The sequence below is a fragment of the Neomonachus schauinslandi genome, chromosome 5 (genome assembly GCF_002201575.2).
Source record: "Neomonachus schauinslandi chromosome 5, ASM220157v2, whole genome shotgun sequence".
In the NCBI taxonomy this organism is placed as follows: domain Eukaryota; kingdom Metazoa; phylum Chordata; class Mammalia; order Carnivora; family Phocidae; genus Neomonachus; species Neomonachus schauinslandi.
The window spans coordinates 92149013-92169329 of record NC_058407.1 but is presented as its reverse complement, the minus strand read 5'-3'; the positions used below and the strand labels follow the sequence as shown (position 1 = coordinate 92169329).

Here is a 20317-nt window from a genome sequence, read left to right as displayed (position 1 = left end):
ATCCAGCTGTTTCCCAGCAATCCACATCCCCACACTCACTGCCAGAGTCCGGGCCCAAAGCATCCCCCATCTGGGCTCCTGCTCAAGTCTCTCCTTTGCCAGAAAGAATGCAATGCAGTAAGGTGGACAGAGAGCTACGAAAGAACTAGAAGAAAACTCTTCTAAACACCCACAGAAAGCCTAATTCCCACTAACCAATTCTGTTAACAAAGAGAGGAGAAATTTTAAAATTCCAAGGCACTTAGTTACTAATCTGATTCTGGCCTACATGCGGATATTCAATAAATACTTGTTAAATTAAATTGATTCAAGGTTTTATTTATTCAGCCTACTTAAAGCTTATGTAAACCCCTCGGAGATTTGTGTCAAGCTGTTAAGTTGGAAAATATATGAAAAGTAGAATTTTCACTAGACCAGCTTTCCTCTTAATGAGCTTTATGAGCTTAGTGTAAACTGGTGTGTGTGTGTGTGTGTGTGTGTGTGTGTGTGTGTCCTGGAGAGGGGAGAAGGAGGTGGTAAGGAGGAAACAGGAGAAAAGCCTGTTTCTGTCATTTCCTACGTTTGTCTTCATTGCTATACTTATTAACCAGCTACTGCCCTCTAGGGCTCACTGTGTAAAGTTCCCTCCTGAATTCCATTTGCATCTAAAAACCCTGGACTCCAGGAAGGGACCACCTCTTGTTTTGCAGATGAGCAAACTGAAGTCCAGAGACTGAGGAGTCAAACTGACCCAGGCAGTTTCCTGGATTCTTCGGGATCTCACTGTAACTCATCTGGCAAACCCTTTTTATTAAATGCCATTCCTCAGACATTTTAATAACTAATCAGTAAAAATTACAGCATATTTATTGTACACCAGAAACTAATATGACACTATGCGTTAACTTTATTGGAATTAAAAATAAATAAATGTTTAAAATGCACATAAAAATTACAGCATACTAATCATTTAACAATAATGTTAAGTGTTATGTTATTTTCAATGTTATTCCAAATAAAGCCAAAATTGACTCGGTGAAATTTAGATAAGGATTTATAAATGTCATTGTTATGTTTTAAACCTGGTGAAGTTTAGAAAATTCCTGTATTACTTTTGTGTGTGTGTGGGGGGGTGGGGGTAGGATAGTTAACTAGAATGGACCCGAAGTAGATTTGGCTATTTATCAGAACTGACTTATCACTGTCTCCACGTAGGCTAATCTTCTGCTAGAGTTCTCCCAAAGGAACCTCTTTGCTCACTGATGGGGAAGGGGGGGGGGTTGTCATTTTAACTTAGAACACATACTTTCATCATTTAATCATTTTGTTGGTGGGAATAAATTGAAAGTTATCCAGCTGGATGTGTCACTTACAAGAACATTACTGAGTAACAAAAGATTTATTCAAATATTTAATTGGAAGGACATACATCTGGAATAACTTTTATTGGAATTCATATAAAAAAGAAAGTAAATCCATTAGAATTAATATCATAAACAGTTGACTTTATCTGGAACCAGAAATGTTAATGAACTGGAGCCCAAAAGTCCTAACCACTTTTCCTTGCAAAAAGCCAGTCATTTTTGAATTTATATGCCAATTATACTTTATTACTTTAGGTAGAGCTTTGTTTTCAGCAAATATTTTAGAGATAGATCACTCAAATTACCTAATTTGTGTCCTTTCTCCCCTTGTCTTCAAAAACCAAGCAAAAAGAAAGTGGTAGGGGGCATCTGCCTATCTTCAAGATGCTTCAGACATCCTGCTAAGATCTGCGAGTCAGCAGGAAGTCACTGAGTTTGGGCTGCTAGTAACTACATGAATGAAGAGACATCTAGTTTCCTCCTTAGATGTCAACATAGATCCCATTGATCAAATAATCCAGTCTCGAATAACGTCTCCTGTGGAGGGATTCCGAGAACATTCTGCCCAAGAGGGCAAGGCCTATGGCTAGGAACAGAACCCCAAAGAGCAGGGTTCCGATGAGGAGCCATTTTTCAAATGGAAGGCCGTCTTGACTTTCTGGAACACTGTTCAGGGAGGAACCACCGGGTCTGGCCTTCCCATTTTCCTGGGAAGCAGTTTTATTCAGAGAAGAATCCACATTTGACGAAAGCGGCGTAGCAGTGGACGAATCCACTGTTGACAAAGAAAGTGTAGCAGGGTTATTATGGGCATCCTCTGTGTTCAAAGTGAGGTTGGAAATTTCTCGAAAGGGTGCCGTTTCTGGGGGGCTTTTCCAGTCCATGGGTGCCTCAGGGACGGTGTTTGAAACAGCTACTGTAGCTAGGCTAGTTTTGGGTTTAACCACAGCACGGGTCAAAATGGTAGACAGGAGGGCTGTGGGGGGCTGAGACTTGCCTGAGGCTAGGGCTGGAGCTGAGGTGGCCATCTCTGGTTCAGAAGTCACAGAAGGTATCCCGGGAGCATTGGCGGTGGGGGGCGATGCGGGCTTTGGAGGGGCAGAGGTGATCCGCTGAGAGGCAACCGTCCCTGTCGTGGGGAGTGTTGTCACATGTTCAGGCAGCAGAGGAGATAATTTTTGCTCTGAGGAAAACTGTGAACTCTGAGAATGGCCTTCTTCTTTATAAACAGGGAAGGGTGTACTCGCTTGACCCATCTCGAATAGTTTCTCCAAGTGATCTGAGGATCCGACCTTCTGAGAAAATGCCTCTCTCCGGAAGCTGTCAGTGGGCTTTGAATAACCGGTCACGGGAGCGGGGGTGGGAGTGAGTCCCCGTGAAGACTGGCCACGGAGGAGAGAATCTTCTTGGGTTAACTCTCCGCTTGGCGAGTGAGTTCTGGCCAAAGTTGGAAAATCTGAAAAACGTAAAGAAAATTAAAAGGAGACTTAAATATTTCCAAGCTGAGGCAGGTTAAAAAAAAGACAAACGTATCAGCTTGTTCAGTAAATCCCGAAACTGTTGAAACTTGACATTTTGTAGAAACTTGCGCAAAATGGAAAAATACAAATTGCTAAATCAGAATCTGATGACACTGCCTCTCTACCAGATGCTGTGGTTTATTTCTAGAGTGATGGGACAGAGGAGAAATGTGTGGAGGAGGACCAGGCAAATTAAGGAAGAGGTGGGAGGAGCAGAACAAGGGAGCTAAGAGGAGCTCAGGAGATTTAGGAACATGGGGACGTGTAGGGGGCCAAAGCCAGGGAATAGAGCTGGGCCAGGGTGACATGGCAGGAACTGGCGGAGAGAAGGCTCCCTGGGAAGCCAGCAATCACCAAGGAGAGACTTCACAGCAAGGGCAGCCCAAAGGCAAGGACGGTAACAGAGGCCTCGGGGCGACGAGGAGCCGAGGCAGAACCCGGGCCATTTGCCTGCCACAAAGAGGAGGAGGATGGGACCGGCGGGAAGGTCTGGTCTCCTCCCAGGGCACAGAGGCCAAGGCAGCAGCAGAAGATTGGTGCCATTTTCCAATTAAAAAAAAAAAAAAGGTTTTGGCCCCACACTCAGGGGAGCAAGGCCATCCAGGAGATTTAATTTTGACTCTCAAAGATTAACATTTCAGAGCCTGAATGTCTTCAGTCTGAGGACAACGGAACCAATCTTTGCAATTAGGATGGCCACAGAGCTGACATAAAGAGCAGAAAATCACACAGTTCTGGGGGCTGCTGGGGAGGAACCAGCCTCATCCTCCTCAGGGTAAGAGAAAGTTTAGAGTTGTGCTCTTAGTCTCACACGCCGTTCATCACAGCTCAAACTGGAAAGGGTTTTTGGAGCCATCAGGGGCAGGGAATGATCATCTGAACTGCTCTGTATCACTCTGCTACTTGGCTAATCACTTCACTTAGATTTGAACTGCAGCAAACACAAGGAAGGAAGAAAAGGAATTTCTTAATGTTTATTGTTCTGTTCTCTTTCCCCTTTTCTTCTTCAACTCCTCTCAATGCCAGTTTCTGAACCAGACCCCACGCTCCCCTCTGCTAACAAACAGATCCAGAGACAACCTCAGATTTGTAAATATCTTTGACTGCTCTGTAAGCTTCACACTTCAAAGAGTCCTTTCAAACTGTCATTTACGGGGGCGCCTGTGTGGCTCAGTTGGTCAAGCGGCTGACTTTTGACTTTGGCTCAGGTCATGATCTCAGGGTCGTGAAATAGAGCCCCACGTCGGGCTCAGTGTGGAGTCGGCTTGAGATTCTCTCTTTCCCTCTCCCTCTGCCCCTCCCCCTGCTTGCCCACAAAAGCGTAAATAAATAAAATCTTAAAAAAAAAAAAAGAACTGTCACTTATTAGTCCATCTAGGACAGGGGTCAGCAAATTATGACCCGAGGGCCAAATCTGGCTTGCCACTTCTCTCTTTTTTACTTATTTTTTTAAGATTTTATTTATTTATTTGATAGAGAGAGACACAGCGAGAGAGGGAACACAAGCAGGAGGAGTGGCAGAGGGAGAAGCAGGCTTCCCGCGGAGCAGGGAGCCTGATGTGGGGCTCGATCCCAGGACTCTGGCATCATAACCTGAGCCCAAGGCAGACTTTTAACTGACTGAGCCACCCAGGCGCCCCTTGCCACTTCTCTTTGTATGGCTTATGAGCCAAGATCTACATTTCTAAATGGCTGACAAAAATCAAAGAGGATAATATTTTGTGACACATGACAATTACATAAAATTCAAATTTCAGTGTCTGCAAATAAAGCTTTATTGGCACGTAACCGTGCTCATTTGTTTATACATTGGCTGTGGGTACTTCATACTACAAGGACAGAGGTGAATAGGTACAACAGATTGCATATGGCCCATAAAGTTTAAAATACTGGCCTGGAAAGCCTAAAATACTTATCATTTTGCCCTCAACAGAAAATATTTGCAGACACCTGCTTTAGGACATAGTACTTTGCCCTAAAAAAGAATTTGGAGGATTGAAATGCCTCTCTCCTCCGACAACACTGAAGGAAAGAGTTTCTGCTGCAGGTTATACCACATTTGCAGATATAACATCACCATGAGATAAACAGCATCTCTATTTTTAGGTAGTATCAGATATTTTTTTTAAAAAAAGAACAGGACTCAACACATTTCATTTTTTTTAAAATTTTTTTAAAGATTTTATTTATTTGAGAGAGAGAGAGAGAAAGTACGAGGAGGGGGAAGGGGCAGAGGGAGAGGACAAGCAGACCCCCCCCCCCCAGCAGGGAGACCGACGTGGGGCTCCATACCCAGACCCTGAGATCATGACCTGAGCCAAAGGCCACCACTTAACTTGACTGAGCCACCCCGGTGCCCCAACGTATTTCATTTTAAAGTTAAAAAAAAAAAGACTAGTTAAATAAATGCTCTGTGATGTGTATGAACTCAGAACTTAAAGCCATTGACAAAGAATGACCAAAACAGCTGCTTTCTTTCTCAAGAATGCAAGCTCATAAAGAAAGCAAGGCTAGGGCTAGTCCCATTTCTTGATAAGATTAATCTATTGGCAAAGATCCTAGAACCACACAGGGATTCTCAACACCTGCTCCGTTTACCTCACCCTCTGATGTTTGCCATTGGGGTGTGGTGTTTTTCTTGCTCATGTAGAGGTGAGCCAGAGGGGACTGTGAAACAGCCCTGTGCCCTCAATCCCTCTTTTGAGTTTCAGTCTCAAGGGACTTCACGAAATAAAAAACTTAGGGACTGACTATTCCTTGGAAACCAACTGAGCAAACAGACTCCCAATTTATTCTATCTCTGAATTCCCCTATTCTAATCCTTGGTAGACATGACACACCACGAAGCTGAAAAAAAAATTCCATAATGCCAAGTTGCAATGGTTTTGTAGAATGAAGAGAGTACACTGTCATCTTTCAAACTTTTGGTCTGTAAATATTAGCCTATCAGTTATAGGAAATCGAGTTCATCTGGAAACAAACCACCAAACAGATTATCTATTTAATTTCACTCTAAACAGGAAGCAGATAGTTTATTTTTATGGGGAATCTTAATCCATCAACATGGGCAGATTCATAAATAGAATTACAAACTTAATTTTTAAACATCCTGTAGATTAAAAAGTCAGCGGCATTCTATGTCCAGGGTTGGTGCCACTTTGCTCTGAGATATCAAGCAACCTGCTCTGGGCTGAGGGCGCCCCCTGGTGGCTGCTACAGGCACTGTTTGATTCTAATTCCCCTTTATTACCTTCATACCCTTCCTGAAAATGTTTATACACATGCCAAGTTCCCTTTTCTCCCATTTCCACTGGAGAGAATCTTTACCGCACACTCCCTCTTTTACACATGCTTTATAAAGCAACAATATTACAGAGAATTATGAAAATTATAAAACAAATTCAACTATAATTTTTATCATTATGTCCTAATGACTATTAACATTTCTGTATACCTTAAATTTTTTTCATGTAATTGAAAAACAACTGCTGTTTTTCACCTGAAATTTTGTTTATTTATATACCTCAAACTTATTTTTTTTTAATTTTATTTATTTATTTGACACAGAGAGAGAGAGAGCACAAGCAGGGGGAGCAGCAGAGGAGAGGGAGAAGTCGACTCCCCAGGAGGACGCTGGGATCATGACCTGAGCTGAAGGCAGATGCTTAACCACTGAGCCACCCAGGCACCCCCCTCAAACTTATTTTTTAACATCTGCATCATATTCTCTCAAGTGGATCCATCATATTTTACACCCAATCATTCTCTGGCAATTGGACATTTATGCTACTTCTAGTTTTTCACTTTAAACTAATTATACAATAAACAACTTCAAACCAATAGCTTTTTCTTGTTTTGGTGTTGTGTCTTTAGATTTTAGGGACGTAGAATTACTGGAGTAAATTACCTGTAATTTCTTTGACATTGTGCTTTAATGACAAAATAGAAGACAGATATAGGGAAGCACATGGATAGTGGAAGAAGGGACAGAATGAAGAGGTAGTGAGAAGGAATAACAGAGGCAGAACGTTATGGTCCAGCTTCCATATGATGGGAGTTCCAGAAGGAGAAGAACAAACGTTCCAATCAGTGTCTTGAGCCCTGACCTCTTTGGAGACTAAGACTGGGATATCCATCTCCTGCTAGATACCACCCCTGGCTGTCTAATGCAATGGTCCAGGTGATGAAAGAGGACAGCAAGAAGTATCACCACCACCCTGGAGGCCCCAATGTTTTTAGCCAAGATGATATATATATATACAGGCACGAAGTGAAGGAGCCACACAGATCAGGGGCAGCCACTCTGGGGAGGGGGCAGGACAAGACACTGTCCAAGTAAAGTAAGGTCTTGAGTGTTTTGAGAAGCCTCATTTATTCTATGCCTCGTGTTTTTAAAAATCATTTTACATTGTACATGTACATTATTTTACGTTATTGTACACACGATTGTACATACACTTTAACTCTTTCTAAGTATATAGTTCAGTGGCATTGAGTATATTCACTTTGCTCTGCAACCATCACCCTCACCCATCTCCAGAACTTTCTTCATCTTGCAGAACTGAAACTTTGCACCCTGTGCAAGTTTTCTTATACTTGGGTTTATATTCCTACTTGGGAAGAATTTACACAAATAATTTGTGCTTTACGTTCCTGCTTAAAGGAATGTTTGATACATCTAGTTCATTAACCAGAACTCTGACACAGGCTCACCCAGAGGACAAAGCAGAGTCTGTGCCCAGGCACCCTGGGTAGTTCATTCCCCAAAGTACCTCACACATAACACAGTCAAGAGAGAACCCTTGAGGGGTGCCTGGGTGGCTCAATCAGTTAAGTGACCGGCTCTTGATTTCGGCTCAGGTCATGCTCTCAGGGTCCTGGAATTGAGCCCCCCGTCAGGCTCCACGCTCAACACGGAGTCTGCTCTCTCTCTCTCCCTCTGCTCCCCCTCTTGTTCTCTCTCTCTCTCTCTCTCAAATAAATAAATAAAATCTTCAAAAAGAGAGAGAGAGAACCCTTGATTGCACTCCCCCTCCCAACCCTAAAACCAGTCTCCTCAAACCTTCTCCAGCTCAGTAGATGGTGCCAACATCCATGTAGACACTCAAGCTAGGACTCAACTCGAATGCTTCTCTCTTCCCTGTTGTCACCCCCCACCCCACCCCATCGGCAAGTCCTGTCAGTTCTACCTCTGAAATGGCCGTATATTTACTTCTCTCTACCTCATTTGCCACCTCCCTGGTCCACAATGCCATGGTGTTTCGCTGGGATCTTGCCCCACCTCCTATCCAGTCTTCCCACTGCCCCTCTTGCTGCCGCATTTTTGTCCGTCCCCAGTTGAGCAGTCCCAGCGAGCTTTGCGAAATCACCTTGAAAACACCACAATACATGTCTGCTCAAAAACTCCCAACGGCTTCCTGTTAAGCACCTAAAATAAGAACTTCCTACTCTGGCTTCCAAAGCTTTATGTGACCTCCCCGCTTTTCAAACTTCTTGCATATCACTCTTTATATGGTTCACTATGAGTCAGCCAGCTGGGACTGAAGTGTTTGTTCTTCAATACTCCAAAACTATTCTGCCTCAGGATATTGGAATGGGCTATTTCCTCTGCCTAAAGTTCTTCTCAGATCTCACATCTGACTTCTTACTGTTCAGATCTCAGTCGAGGGGTTACTTCTTCACAGATGCTTCCTCTGATCACCTAATCAAGACAGTCCACTCAGTGATCATCTATTACATTGTCTTTTCTCATCCGCATAGCACTTGTGACTATATTTTTCTTGATTACTTATTTATGATGATTATTGTCTCTCCTAAAACGTAAGTTCCAGAGGTAAGGACCTTGTTTTTCATGTTTAGTGTTATATTTTTGTGTCCTTAGGGCAGAATAAATGTTTGGCACGTAGGAGATGCTAAGTAACATTTGTTGTTTATTTAGTAAATGAACAAATAGAATATTATTAATCATCAAGGGTGTAATGACAAAAACTTTCTAAAACTTAAATAAAAGGAAACTTGATACCAAAAGCATTTCATCTTGAAAAACTAACAAGCCAAAATCTCACCAAGACATATCCGAATAATTATATTATTTTTCAGTTGTTTATTTTCTGTATTCTGAACAAATATGTTTAGTACGGAGACTATATTTCCAATGCCTTGCACAGAATTTGGCACATGGTAGATGCACAGTAAATACTTCTTGAATGAACTTCCCTCCAGGTCTGGATAATAAAATCCAGTGTGTTTGATTTCAGCTAATGTTATTATAAAATAATTGGAAACTGAAGACAAACATACTGGAATTTTATCTCAGGAAGGTAAAAACAAAAGCTACACAACACAAAATACTCTCATTTGGAGATCTTTCATTGGAAAAAAGATGGTTGATTTAATAAACTGAACTTTAAATCATGAGAGTTTTCCAGTGTGCCTCTGTATTTATGACCACTTTTGGTAGTTTTACTTAGACTCTTTTGTAGAAAATCTTTCACATGAACCACATCCTTAAATAATTCCAATCACCAAAGAAAAAGAACAATGCTATTCTTACCTCTAATTATCCTGTAACTCATAAGTCCCTTTGCTGGTTTCAGTGGACAAGCTTCCTCACTGGGACAGAAAAAAAGGTAGCAGTTGGGCTGTCTAGCTGTTTTTCGAGTGTCGAAGATCATCAAGTTACATGCTTTGTCTCCTGCAATGAAAGGCTTTGTAAGCATTATACTGAAATAGGAGATTTTAAAGAGGAGGCAATGATTTATTCTGCTATCCAACACAAACACCTTCCTTCACATTGTTCATTTGCTGGCTGACCGCTGACTCATTTCCTCTTCCTTAGTCTCGTAAAGCAATTTGTAAAGACCTTGGGTTTAAACATCTGCATTAAGGTAATTCTGGCAAAACCAACTTTAGGTAGTACATTTAATTTTTTTTTTTAAATAATACATTTAATTCTTTAGATAAGCCTTCCATTGGCTAAAATATCCATGGAAACATCCACAGAAATACTGACTTCACAATCTTTACACAACCCACAACTGAGGTGGGACTTAGGAAATGGATCTAACCTAATGATTTCATCTATCTCTTGTATCCAGAAGGCAGACACCTATCTCAGACACCTATGAAGCCATGAGTCTGACTTTCTTGGGTAGAATTACTAAATTCAGCATCATCCTATCATGCCTCCTTCCACAAAGGGTCTGACTAGTGTATGGAATACAAAGTCCATTTTTTACTTTTATCAGTACAATTCTTCTTTTGATTTTTTTTCTTCACATTTCTACTCTTCCTTATTTCTGCTTTTCCATTTTCCTTCCTTTCTGGCTTTTTACTCTTAGCTTTTATTTCTGACTTCTTTTTCTCTTCCTCTTCTGCCCAATAGAAGTTATACTTTCTATTCATTATGGCCTAGAGTTGGCTTTGGCCTCAGTCTAGTACAGTCCCACTTCTTGGCCTATGACCCTTGAGGGATCAGTATATCCCTGGTCAGGATGAAGGTTAACAGGCATATAGACTAATTATTAAAAATGCATGCTCTTTCTCACCATACACACACACACACACACACACACACACACACACACACTCACAACCATGTGTTAACTAACCTTGTTCTGGTATCATGTCATAATACATACATGCATCAAATCATCACACTGTATATCTTTAGTTTACACAATATTATGTGCCCAATATATCTCAGGAAAGCTTTGGGAAGAAACCCTGCATAACTGGCCATCAGAACCACATCTTCAAATCAGGCAATGGTTAGGATCAACCTTGATTCCCACATTTGGAAATAAGACTCAGTGAGCTTCTGTGGGGATCTGATCATGTTGGCTCCCCATCACTCAGGCAATAAGAAAGGTACTTTAGCTTTTCCTTTCTCAGCAATGGGATAATTCTGCAATACCATTTTTTGGGGGGCACATAGGTAAAGGGGAGGGTCCATAAGCCCCCAAGTTGTATGCAAAATCTTGTGTCCTTTGTACTTCCAGGCATTCTTCTAGCGGCTGTGACTCCAAGCAAATTATCAAAGTGCTTTTTTGAACCCTAAGCAGTTAAAGGTCATTGCTCAATAAATGAGGAAAAAGTCTGAGATCCATTAAATGAGACCCACAATTACCTCTGCTTACAGTAAAGCAGTAACAGTAATTTTGCTTGTACAATAAAGCAGCAAACCCCCATTTCTTACTGAACACCCATTATGGAACTGAAAAGCAAAGCAAGGTTTCCTGTTTTGCCAGCAGACACCCACACAGCATTCAGTCCTGTTTGCAGATGATTTTCTGTTTCACATAAATGTTGATAACATTTAAAGAAAAACTGGAAATTTAAATTAAATCTCTGTAATTTCCATAAATCAGTCTATAAAGAATGTCCAAAAGCACACTGCCAAGTTTGAGACGACCACTGAAGGGTTTTTTTTTTTTTTTGTCCTCCTGACATCAAATAAATATGTGGTATTGTTTCCACACTAATTCTCCATTCTCTGATTCTCTGACACCATCTATCTTACAACTCAATTCAATTCTTACACTAACTACCTGGAGTTATCATCAGACTCCACAGGCTTAAGGGCTCAGTCCCATAAGACTGTCCTCACTTAGACGCCAGTCAAAAGTATCAGGTCCTAGGGAGACGCCTAGGTGGCTCAGTTGGTTAAGCGTCTGACTTAGGCTCAGGTCATGACCTCAGAGTCCTAGGATTGAGCCCTGTGGGGGCTCCCTATTCAGCAGGGAGTCTGTTTCTCCCTGTCCCCTGGCTTGTGCGCTCTCTCTCTCAAATAATAGTAATAATAATAATAATAATAGTAAAAAGTATCAGGTCCTAGGTTACTCACACTTCTGCCCAGTGTGGCTATAAATTCAGGTTCCCACAACCCCTTACCTCAGGTTTGATAATTTGTTAGAACTACTCACAGATCTCAGGAAAAAGCTATACTTACTATTACATTTTGTTGTAAAAGACAGAAATGAACAGCCAGATGAAGGGTAGAAAGGGCAAGGTATGGAAGTGTCCTGACTGCAGGAGCTTCTGTCCTAGGGAAGCTGGAGTGCACAACCGTCCCGGACACGTGGATGTGTTCGCCAACTTGGAAGCTGCCTAAAACTATGGTTTCAGGATTTTTATGGAGATTTCATTATGTGGGCATAATTGATTAAATCATTGGCCGTTGGTGACTGAATTTAATCTCCAGCCCCTCTTTTTTACTTGGAGGTGGGGGTGGGGCTGAAAGTTCCAAAATTCTAATCAAGGCTTGGTCTCTCTTGCGACCAGTACCCACCCTGGAGCTATTAGCACAAATTCAGGCATGGTCGAAAAGGGCTTATAATGAATAACAAAAGAAGCTTCCTCTGCTTAGGAAATTGCAAGGTTTTTAGGAGCTCTGTGCCAGGAACCAAGAACAAAGATTATATGCATATATTTCTTACTATACCACACCCATTATAGAAAGAAAAGAAACTAAAGATATAAAAGAAAACACATGATTTGGTTGGCTAATAAGTGAGGTAAGAACCATTAGTCCAGTGTTCACTAGCTCTTCTAGGCCCCTTGATGGCAAGACCCTGTCCGTCTTATTCATTGTTTTGTCTCCAGCACCTGGCAAGGCATTTGGTGCTCAATAAATTTTGTGTGTGTTTTTTTGTTGCTGTTGTTGTTTGTTCATTTATTTTTCATTTAGGGAGTTAGAACAGGATCATAAACACCTGAAAAATGATCACTGTTTCACTGTTTCTTTTTCAAGTCATAGATCTGAAACTTGAAATATGCAAAGGTGTGGTTCAAACCTGTGGGCCTCAGTTTCCTTCTGTGTCACGTGAATGGGTCCGACCAAACAACTTCCCACGTCCCTTAAGGATTTTTGTTTCTAAGATATTGGAAACATCTTAGATACCTATTAGGACATAGCACCAGTGGTTCTCAGCCTTTTTTCTAACCAGACACCTGTGATACACACACACACTCATCAGTAACTTTGCCTCAGCTTAGGGGAGGAGAGGACACGCTTGTGGAACATTCTCCCAGTGGTTTTGTTACCCACATTTCTACCCCACTGAGAATCACTAGGATAATCTCTGCAGCCACATCAACCAGCTACTCATGTCACAAAACACTTGGAATGAAGAGCTGCCAAGAGACTATTACTTACCTGTTACGTTTTTTGTTGAACAGCAAGAATTAATGCAGTCTTCCTGAGTTAATGTATGTATGGGTTCATTGCCTCTAATTCCCTTAGAAAGAGATGATTGGATGTCAATGACAACATCTTCTAAACTCTTGGTAGAGCAATTCTGACTGGTGGACAGCCTTAGTGTCAGGAAACAAATTATTACACAAGTGTAAGTCAAGCTCCATTTGTCCCTAAAGAACATTTTAAATTTCAGTTTAGTCTTAGTCTTCAAAGGTCAAGGATAATCCTCCCTCTGGTCTGAGTTTGCTTCAAGAAGATTGTACAGATCATGGAATTTCTCTCTAGAACAAAAATAAAACATCAGCAATGAGTTTTGTTTCTTTTAATAAATCTAGCGAAGATATAGTTCATTTCCTTCAAGTCAGTGTAAACAATACATGATTTTAAAACAGAAATAAACAAGCATTTTTTTATGTTTCACTTTTAATAGATCAAGACAATCTCTCATTAAAAACTTGGTAAATAGGGGCGCCTGGGTGGCTCAGTTGGTTGAGCATCCAACGCTTGATTTCAGCTCAGGTCATGATCTCAAGGTCATGAGATCAAGCCCCGAATCAGGCTCCATGCTCGGCAGAGAGTCTGCTTGAGATTCTCTCTCCCTCTCTCCCTCTGCCCCTACCCCCTGTGCACTGTCTCTCTAAAATAAATAAATAAATCTTAGGAAAAAAGCTTGGTAAAGAACTAATTAGCACAAACACATATACTAACCCATCAATGCTTAAAAGCTGACCAGTGTCTATGATGGAAGAGGTATAAACAGCAGGCCTGCCCCCAAGTTCTAGAATCCTTTTTCTTCTTGCTTCTCCTAACCAGGAGGGGAGGGGACACAAAATTTCTAGTCACTGATAAAGCAGCGATAATACGCTTGACCATGGTTTCTTTCTTGGTAATAACAAGTAGCATTTTTAAATCACCTACTAGGTGGTAGGCAATGTGCTATGAAATATACATATATCGTCCTATTTAATCCTTATACTAGCTCTGCAAAAAAAGCTATTATTTTCCTCATTAATAGATGAGGAAACTGGGGCTGTCTTTCTTGTTGCTGCCTCTCCTTAGGTATCAAACCAGAGATAGGTAACTCTAATAATTTAATTCTAACAGTTAGCTGGTCAGTAGAGGGAACTCATTCATTTCCAGAATACAAATTGTTCACTGAATGATAGTCTAGAGCAGAAGTACTACTTCTTTGGGGCACCTGGGTGGCTCAGTCAGTTAAGCAAGCGACTCTTATTTCGGCTCAGGTCATGATCTCAGGGTTGTGAGATCGAGCCCCATGGGATTCTCTCTCTCCCTCTCCCTCTCCCCCCCTCCCCTGCTCACACACAAGCACTCTCTCTTAAAAAAAAGAAAGAAAGAATTACTGCTTCTTGAATCTTCTTCTTCCTTTTCTTGTTTGGTCATGAATCCAACCCCTTTGATAGTCTGGTGAAGCTTAGAATTTTTTCTGAGAGACATATTTTAAAATACAAATTTTAAATATATATGATTACAAAGGGAGACAGTTGTATGCAATATAATTATCAAAGTAGTTTTTAAAATATTCCTACAAAACTCTGATGTAAAATAGCAAAGAAAATCCAAGTAAATGGAGAGATGTTCCATGTTCGGTATTAAGATATCCATTCTTCCCAACTTGACCTATAGATTCAGTGTAATCCCAATAAAGTTCCCAGCAAGTTATTTTGGGGATCTCAACAATTTTAAAGTTTTGATTTTTTTTTTAAAGATATATTTATTTGAGAGAGAGAGAGAACACATGTTGGGGGGGGGCAGGTAGAGGGAGAAGGAGAGAGGTAATTTCAAGCAGACTCCCCACTGAGCATGGAGCTGGACGCAGGGCTCAATCTCACGACCCTGACATCATGACCTGAGCCAAAAGAGTCAGACACTTAATCAACTGAGCCACCCAGGCATGACTTAAAGTGTTGATTTTAAAGTTTACATGGAAATGCAGAAAGGCCCAGAATGGCCAACACAATACTGAAGAAGAACAAAGTTGGAGAATTCACACTACCTAACTTCAGTACTTGGTATATAAGTTACAGTAATCAAGACAGTGTGGTTCTGCCAAAAGAATAGAAAGAACAGAAAAATAGAACATAATAATAAGCCCAGAAATAGACCCACACAAATTCAGTCAACTGATGTCTAACAAAAGAGCAAAGGCAATTCAATAGAGAAAGGATAGCCTTCTCAAAAATGGTGCTAGAACCCATATGCAAAAAGATAAATCTAGATACAAACCTTCCGTCATTTACAAAAATTAACTCAAAATGGATCATAGACCTAAATATAAAATGTAAAATTATAAAACTCCTACAGGGGCACCTGGCTGACTCAGTTGGTAGAGCATGTGACTCTTGGTCTCAGGGGGTTGTGAGTTTGAGCCCCACGCTGCGTGTAGAGATTACTTAAAAATAAAATCTTTACAATAAAAATAAAACCCTCCTAGAATATAACATAGGAGAAAATCTTTGGAACTTAAGATTAAGCAATGAGTTTTTAGATATAATACCTAAAGCACAATCCACTAAAGAAAAAACTGGATAGGTTGGATTTCATTAAAATTAAAACTTCTGCTCTGCCCAAGACACTAAGAAAATAAAAAAGATAAGCCTCAGACTGGGAGAAATATTTGCAAAACACATACCTGATAAAGGACTAGTAGGTAAAATATACAAAGAACTCTTAAAACTTAGAAAACAACCCAATAAAAAATGGGCAAAGTATCTGAACAGACACCACACCAAAGGAGATATACAGATGATAAATAAGCAAATGAAAAGGTGCTTAACATCATAGTCATCAGGGAGCTGCAAATTAAAACAGTGAGATACTACTATACACCTATTAGAATGACTAAAATCCAGAAAACTGACACTACCAAATCCTACAAAAATTTACATACAAATGTTTATAGTAACTTTATACATCATTGCCAAAAACTGGAAACGACCAAGATGTTCCTTCAATAGGTGAATGGATAAACAAAATGTGGTATATCCATACAGTAGAATATTATTCAGTAGTAAAAAGAGATGAGCTATCAAGCCACAAAAGGACATAGAGGAAACATAATTGCATATTGCTAAGTGAAAGAAGCCAGTCTGAAATGTATGACTCCTTGTCAACTATATGACATTCTGGAAAAGGCAGAACTACATCAACAGTAAAAATATTAGTGGTTGCTAGGCAGAGGAAGGGAGGGATGAATAGGTGGAGCACAGGGGATTTTTATAGTGAGGTTATTCTATAGGCTACTGTAATGGTTGTTTTTTGTTTGTTTGTTTGTCTTTACATTTGTCAAAACCCACATAACTGTACAATACAAAGAGTCCCTAATATTGGGGAACCTCACTGGCTCAGTTCAGGGAGCATGCAACTCTTGATCTCAGGGTTGTAAGTTTGAGCCTGACACTGGGTGTAGAGATAACTTAAAAATAAAATCTTAAAAAAGAAAAAAAAGACTGATCTCTAATATAAACAAATAGATGTTAGTAAAAAAATTAAAAAGCAAAAAAAAAACATATATTACCCATATACAGTAACAGTACAAGTCCAATATCTTCCTTGCTATTGTGTCCAATTTTTATAAACAGTCAAATGAGTAACATTTATGTTTCTCAGGTGCCAGTCTCTATACTAAGCACTTTACATGTGTCACGTCAACTAATCCTTACAAGAATCCTAATGAGGGGCGCCTGGGTGGCTCAGTCGTTAAGCGTCTGCCTTCAGCTCAGGTCATGATCCCAGGGTCCTGGGATCCAGCCCCACATCGGGCTCCCTGCTCAGCGGGAAGCCTGCTTCTCCCTCTCCCACTCCCCCTGCTTGTGTTCCCTCTCTCGCTGTGTCTCTCTCTGTCAAATAAATAAATAAAATCTTAAAAAAAAAAAAAAGAATCCTAATGAGATAGATTCCAATCCTTATGAGATAGATCCCATTATTAACCCCATTTTCAGGGGTGCCTGGTGGTTCAGTTGGTTAGGCGGCTGCCTTCAGTTCAGGTCACTGGGATAGAGCCCCACATCAGGCTCCTCGCTCAGTGGGGAGTCTGGCTCTCCCTCTCCCTCCCTCACCCCTCATGCTCTCTCTTAAATACATAAAATCTTTAAAAAAAAATTAGTCCCATTTTCAGTCAAAATAGAAACAATTGTGGGATATTTATGTTTATTATTTTTTTTAGATTTTTATTTATTTTACCAAGAGAGACACGGCGAGAGAGGGAACACAAGCAGGGGGAGTGGGAGAGGGAGAGACAGGCTTCCAGCCGAGCAGGGAGCAGGGAGCCCGGTGCGGGGTTCGATGCGGGGCTCTATCCCAGGACTCTGGGACCAGGATCTGAGCTTAAGGCAGACGCTTAACGACTGAGCCACCAAGGTGCCCCTTTCTGCTTCTTTATTAACCTAGTGAATAACAAGTGGTATATCTAATAACTGCCATAATGTTGAAGATTTTATTTGTTTATTTGTTTGTTTATTTATTTATTTTAGAGAGAGAGCCCAAGTGGGGGGAAGAGCAGAGGGAAAAGGACAAGCAGACTCCACCTGAGCACGGAGCCCCATGGGGCTTGATCTTACAACCTTGAGATCATGACCTGAGCTGAAATCAAGAGTCAGAGGCCCGACAGACTGAACCACCCAGGCGCCCCTAATAAACCACCATAATTTTGAAGGATTGTTGAATGTACAGGATACTTGAGATCCGTGTAATAAGTAATATGATATGAAAACACCTGTGATTCCTGCTGGTGGCAAATTACAGCTGCCTCTAGTTCTCCTATGGCTTTGACTAGCGCCTCTTAGAGGACATGTTCCATTTCAGTTCGAGGCTACTAAAATAATAAATGTTCCTGCTGAAGTGCTCAGACTTTTTGAATACTATCCAGGGCTTCTCCAGGTTAAGAATCCTAGCACAGGGCGCCTGGGTGGCTCAGTCGGTTAAGCGTCTGCCTTTGGCTCAGATCATGATCCCAGGGTCCTGGGATCGAGCCCCGCATCGGGCTCCCCGTTCAGCGGGAAGTCTACTTCTCCCTCTTCCACTCCCCCTGCTTGTGTTCCCTCTCTTGCTGTGTCTCTCTGTCAAATAAATACGTAAATAAAAAATCTTAAAAAAAAAAAAAAAGAATCCTGGCACGAGTTATCTTTTTATGCTGTCACATTTCCCAAGTCTTTTTTCTAGCCATCCAGAAAACCAAACAGGAACGAAAGAGGAAAACCAGGCCCATACTTTACTTTGAATGGATTCTGACAGTCTTTCCTGGAGTTCTTGCAGAGAAGCCGGAACTAAGCGAGGGGATGGGGTAGGAACTGTGCTTTCTGTACGCAGCACCTTTTTAGCACCTGGACTGTAAGAAGTCCTGAAGAGATTTTCTCGCTAAAGATGCTCAACAACTATTAGGTAAAGTAATTCTTCTAATCATCATTACTTAGGCCTTAAAGGTCCACAGCCAAGTTGAATTCCATTGAAAGGTAGGGGGGAAAGGATACAGGTGGGAGCGAGAGGAAGCACCTGAGCTTTAACGCCTGCTTACTACCGTCACTAAAACGCACTTGTACACAACTGTGCCAAATACTGGAAATCATTTTCTTTCCCTTCCTTTGAGGAAATGCATGTCGCTTACTGAGCGTTCTTCAGCCTCTCCTGATGACGACGCGGAGCCAGTGCCGTTTATGACAGGTGCTGTTGCGCGAGGCTGGAGATCCCCTCTGGGGGGTCCGCAGCCCCACCAACACCCGGGCCAGCCCTTCCTCGTCCCAGCCCGGGTCTTGGCGCTCGGGGAGAGGTAGAAGGGAGCGCCAGGAAAGGACGGGGCGCGGGGGGGGGGGGGGGGCTCGCTCTCAGCGGTCCGCCTGGAGGGGGAGGCGGCGACGCCTTTACCTGGCAACGACAGGCCCCGGGGGCCCCGGTGTCCTACCCGGGCGAGGGAACAGCCCCGGCGCGCTCGCGGGCCAGGAGCTGCAGATCGGCGCGCGGGTCTCGGCGAGGGCGGCAGGGATGCTCCGCAGCTCCCCCCTGCCCGCGGGTTGTGTGCTTAGCCAGTTCCTGCTTCCGTTGCGGCGGCCGAAAGTTGGCCGGGAAGGGCACATTCCTGCCCTGCAACCCGGAGCTGCTTCCCCTCCACTGGGAGCGCGGTCCCCCGGGAGCCCCTCCCTGCAGCGGCTCCCGGCACCCCGCGATCGCGCTGAGCCCCAGACCGCGCCGGCTGCTGCCCCCCAACCCCCGCCCGGCAGCTTCCCCGTGCGGGGGGCGTGCGCGCGACCCGCGGGGGTGTCCGCAGGTCTGCAGCGGCGCCCGCTCGTCCACAGAACGCGCGATCACACCAGAGGAAAGTCCAACAGTACAAAACTTGTGCACTGCAGGCTGCCTCTCCCGGCTGTGTCCTGGTCCAGTTCCCCTTCGCAGAGCTACCTCTGAGCGCAGTTTCTCCACTTAGGAGTTCACAGGGCTTTCTGTCTGGGGCCTGGTTATGGGAATTCTGTTTCGATCACTCCAGGCGTGCAGGGTCCTCAATTAGAGTTGGCAGTTCTCCAGTTAAACATCCTGTCAGTCCAGCCTCAGCGAGGGCATCCGGATTTCTCCCGGATTTACTGTTTACAGGTATAGATAACAATGAAAATAATGGTGCCTGCTATAGTTATTAAAACGTATCCCCTGACATTTAGCATAGTACCTGGCATGTAATAGGTACTCAATAAATATTTAACTAAAATGTATTTGTTGAGTGAATGAATGGAAAGGAACTACTCGGGCATAGGTTGTAGAAGTGTTTCTAATCCGTGCTCGCTCACCCCCACCGCTGTATAAGTGCAAACAGATGCAACTTTACCAAACCACTGATAATTAACTCGCAGAACGTCCAAACCTTAGGCAACATCTCCACCTGCTCCGTGTGAAGAGCTTTCAAACCTAAAGCATTAAGCCATTGTAACTTTTTATTCTAGGCCTGATACAGCCGTTCTGGTTTTAACCAATAGCTGTTAGGAGGGATATGTTGACTGAGAATACATGTGACAAAGGTCCTTTGAATGAAATTAACTCTACCAGTTGTATCCAGAGGATGACCTACTCTTGAATTACAAAAATGTTGCAAATATTTGGTTTCAAAGAGTTACTTACCATGGGCTCCTGGGTGGCTCAGTGGTTAGGTGTCCGCCTTTCTGCTGGGGTCAAAATCCGGGGGTCCTGGGATCCACTCCCCATCCTGCTCAGCCGGGAGTCTGCCTCTCCCTCTCCCTTTCCCTGTGCCGCTCTCT

At 42.4% G+C, this 20317-nt stretch overlaps 1 protein-coding gene across 2 annotated transcripts; it reads right to left on the bottom strand.

Annotated features, from left to right (window-relative positions):
* Window positions 1–1559: 1559 nt before the first annotated feature.
* On the bottom strand, window positions 1560–19070 carry MANSC1 (MANSC domain containing 1). 2 transcript variants are annotated; one of them, XM_021690618.1, is made up of 4 exons: window positions 18942–19070; window positions 13020–13342; window positions 9417–9557; window positions 1560–2799 (listed from the first exon to the last, which is right to left on the bottom strand). In XM_021690618.1, the coding sequence occupies exons 2-4, from the start codon at window positions 13240–13242 to the stop codon at window positions 1826–1828; spliced, it is 1338 nt and encodes a 445-aa protein (XP_021546293.1). In that variant the 5' UTR covers window positions 13243–13342; window positions 18942–19070; the 3' UTR covers window positions 1560–1825. The 2 variants fall into 2 exon arrangements, with proteins under 2 accessions (XP_021546293.1, XP_044770857.1); XM_044914922.1 differs by lacking the exon at window positions 18942–19070 and having other exon boundaries at window positions 13020–13101; window positions 13204–13297.
* Window positions 19071–20317: the final 1247 nt, after the last annotated feature.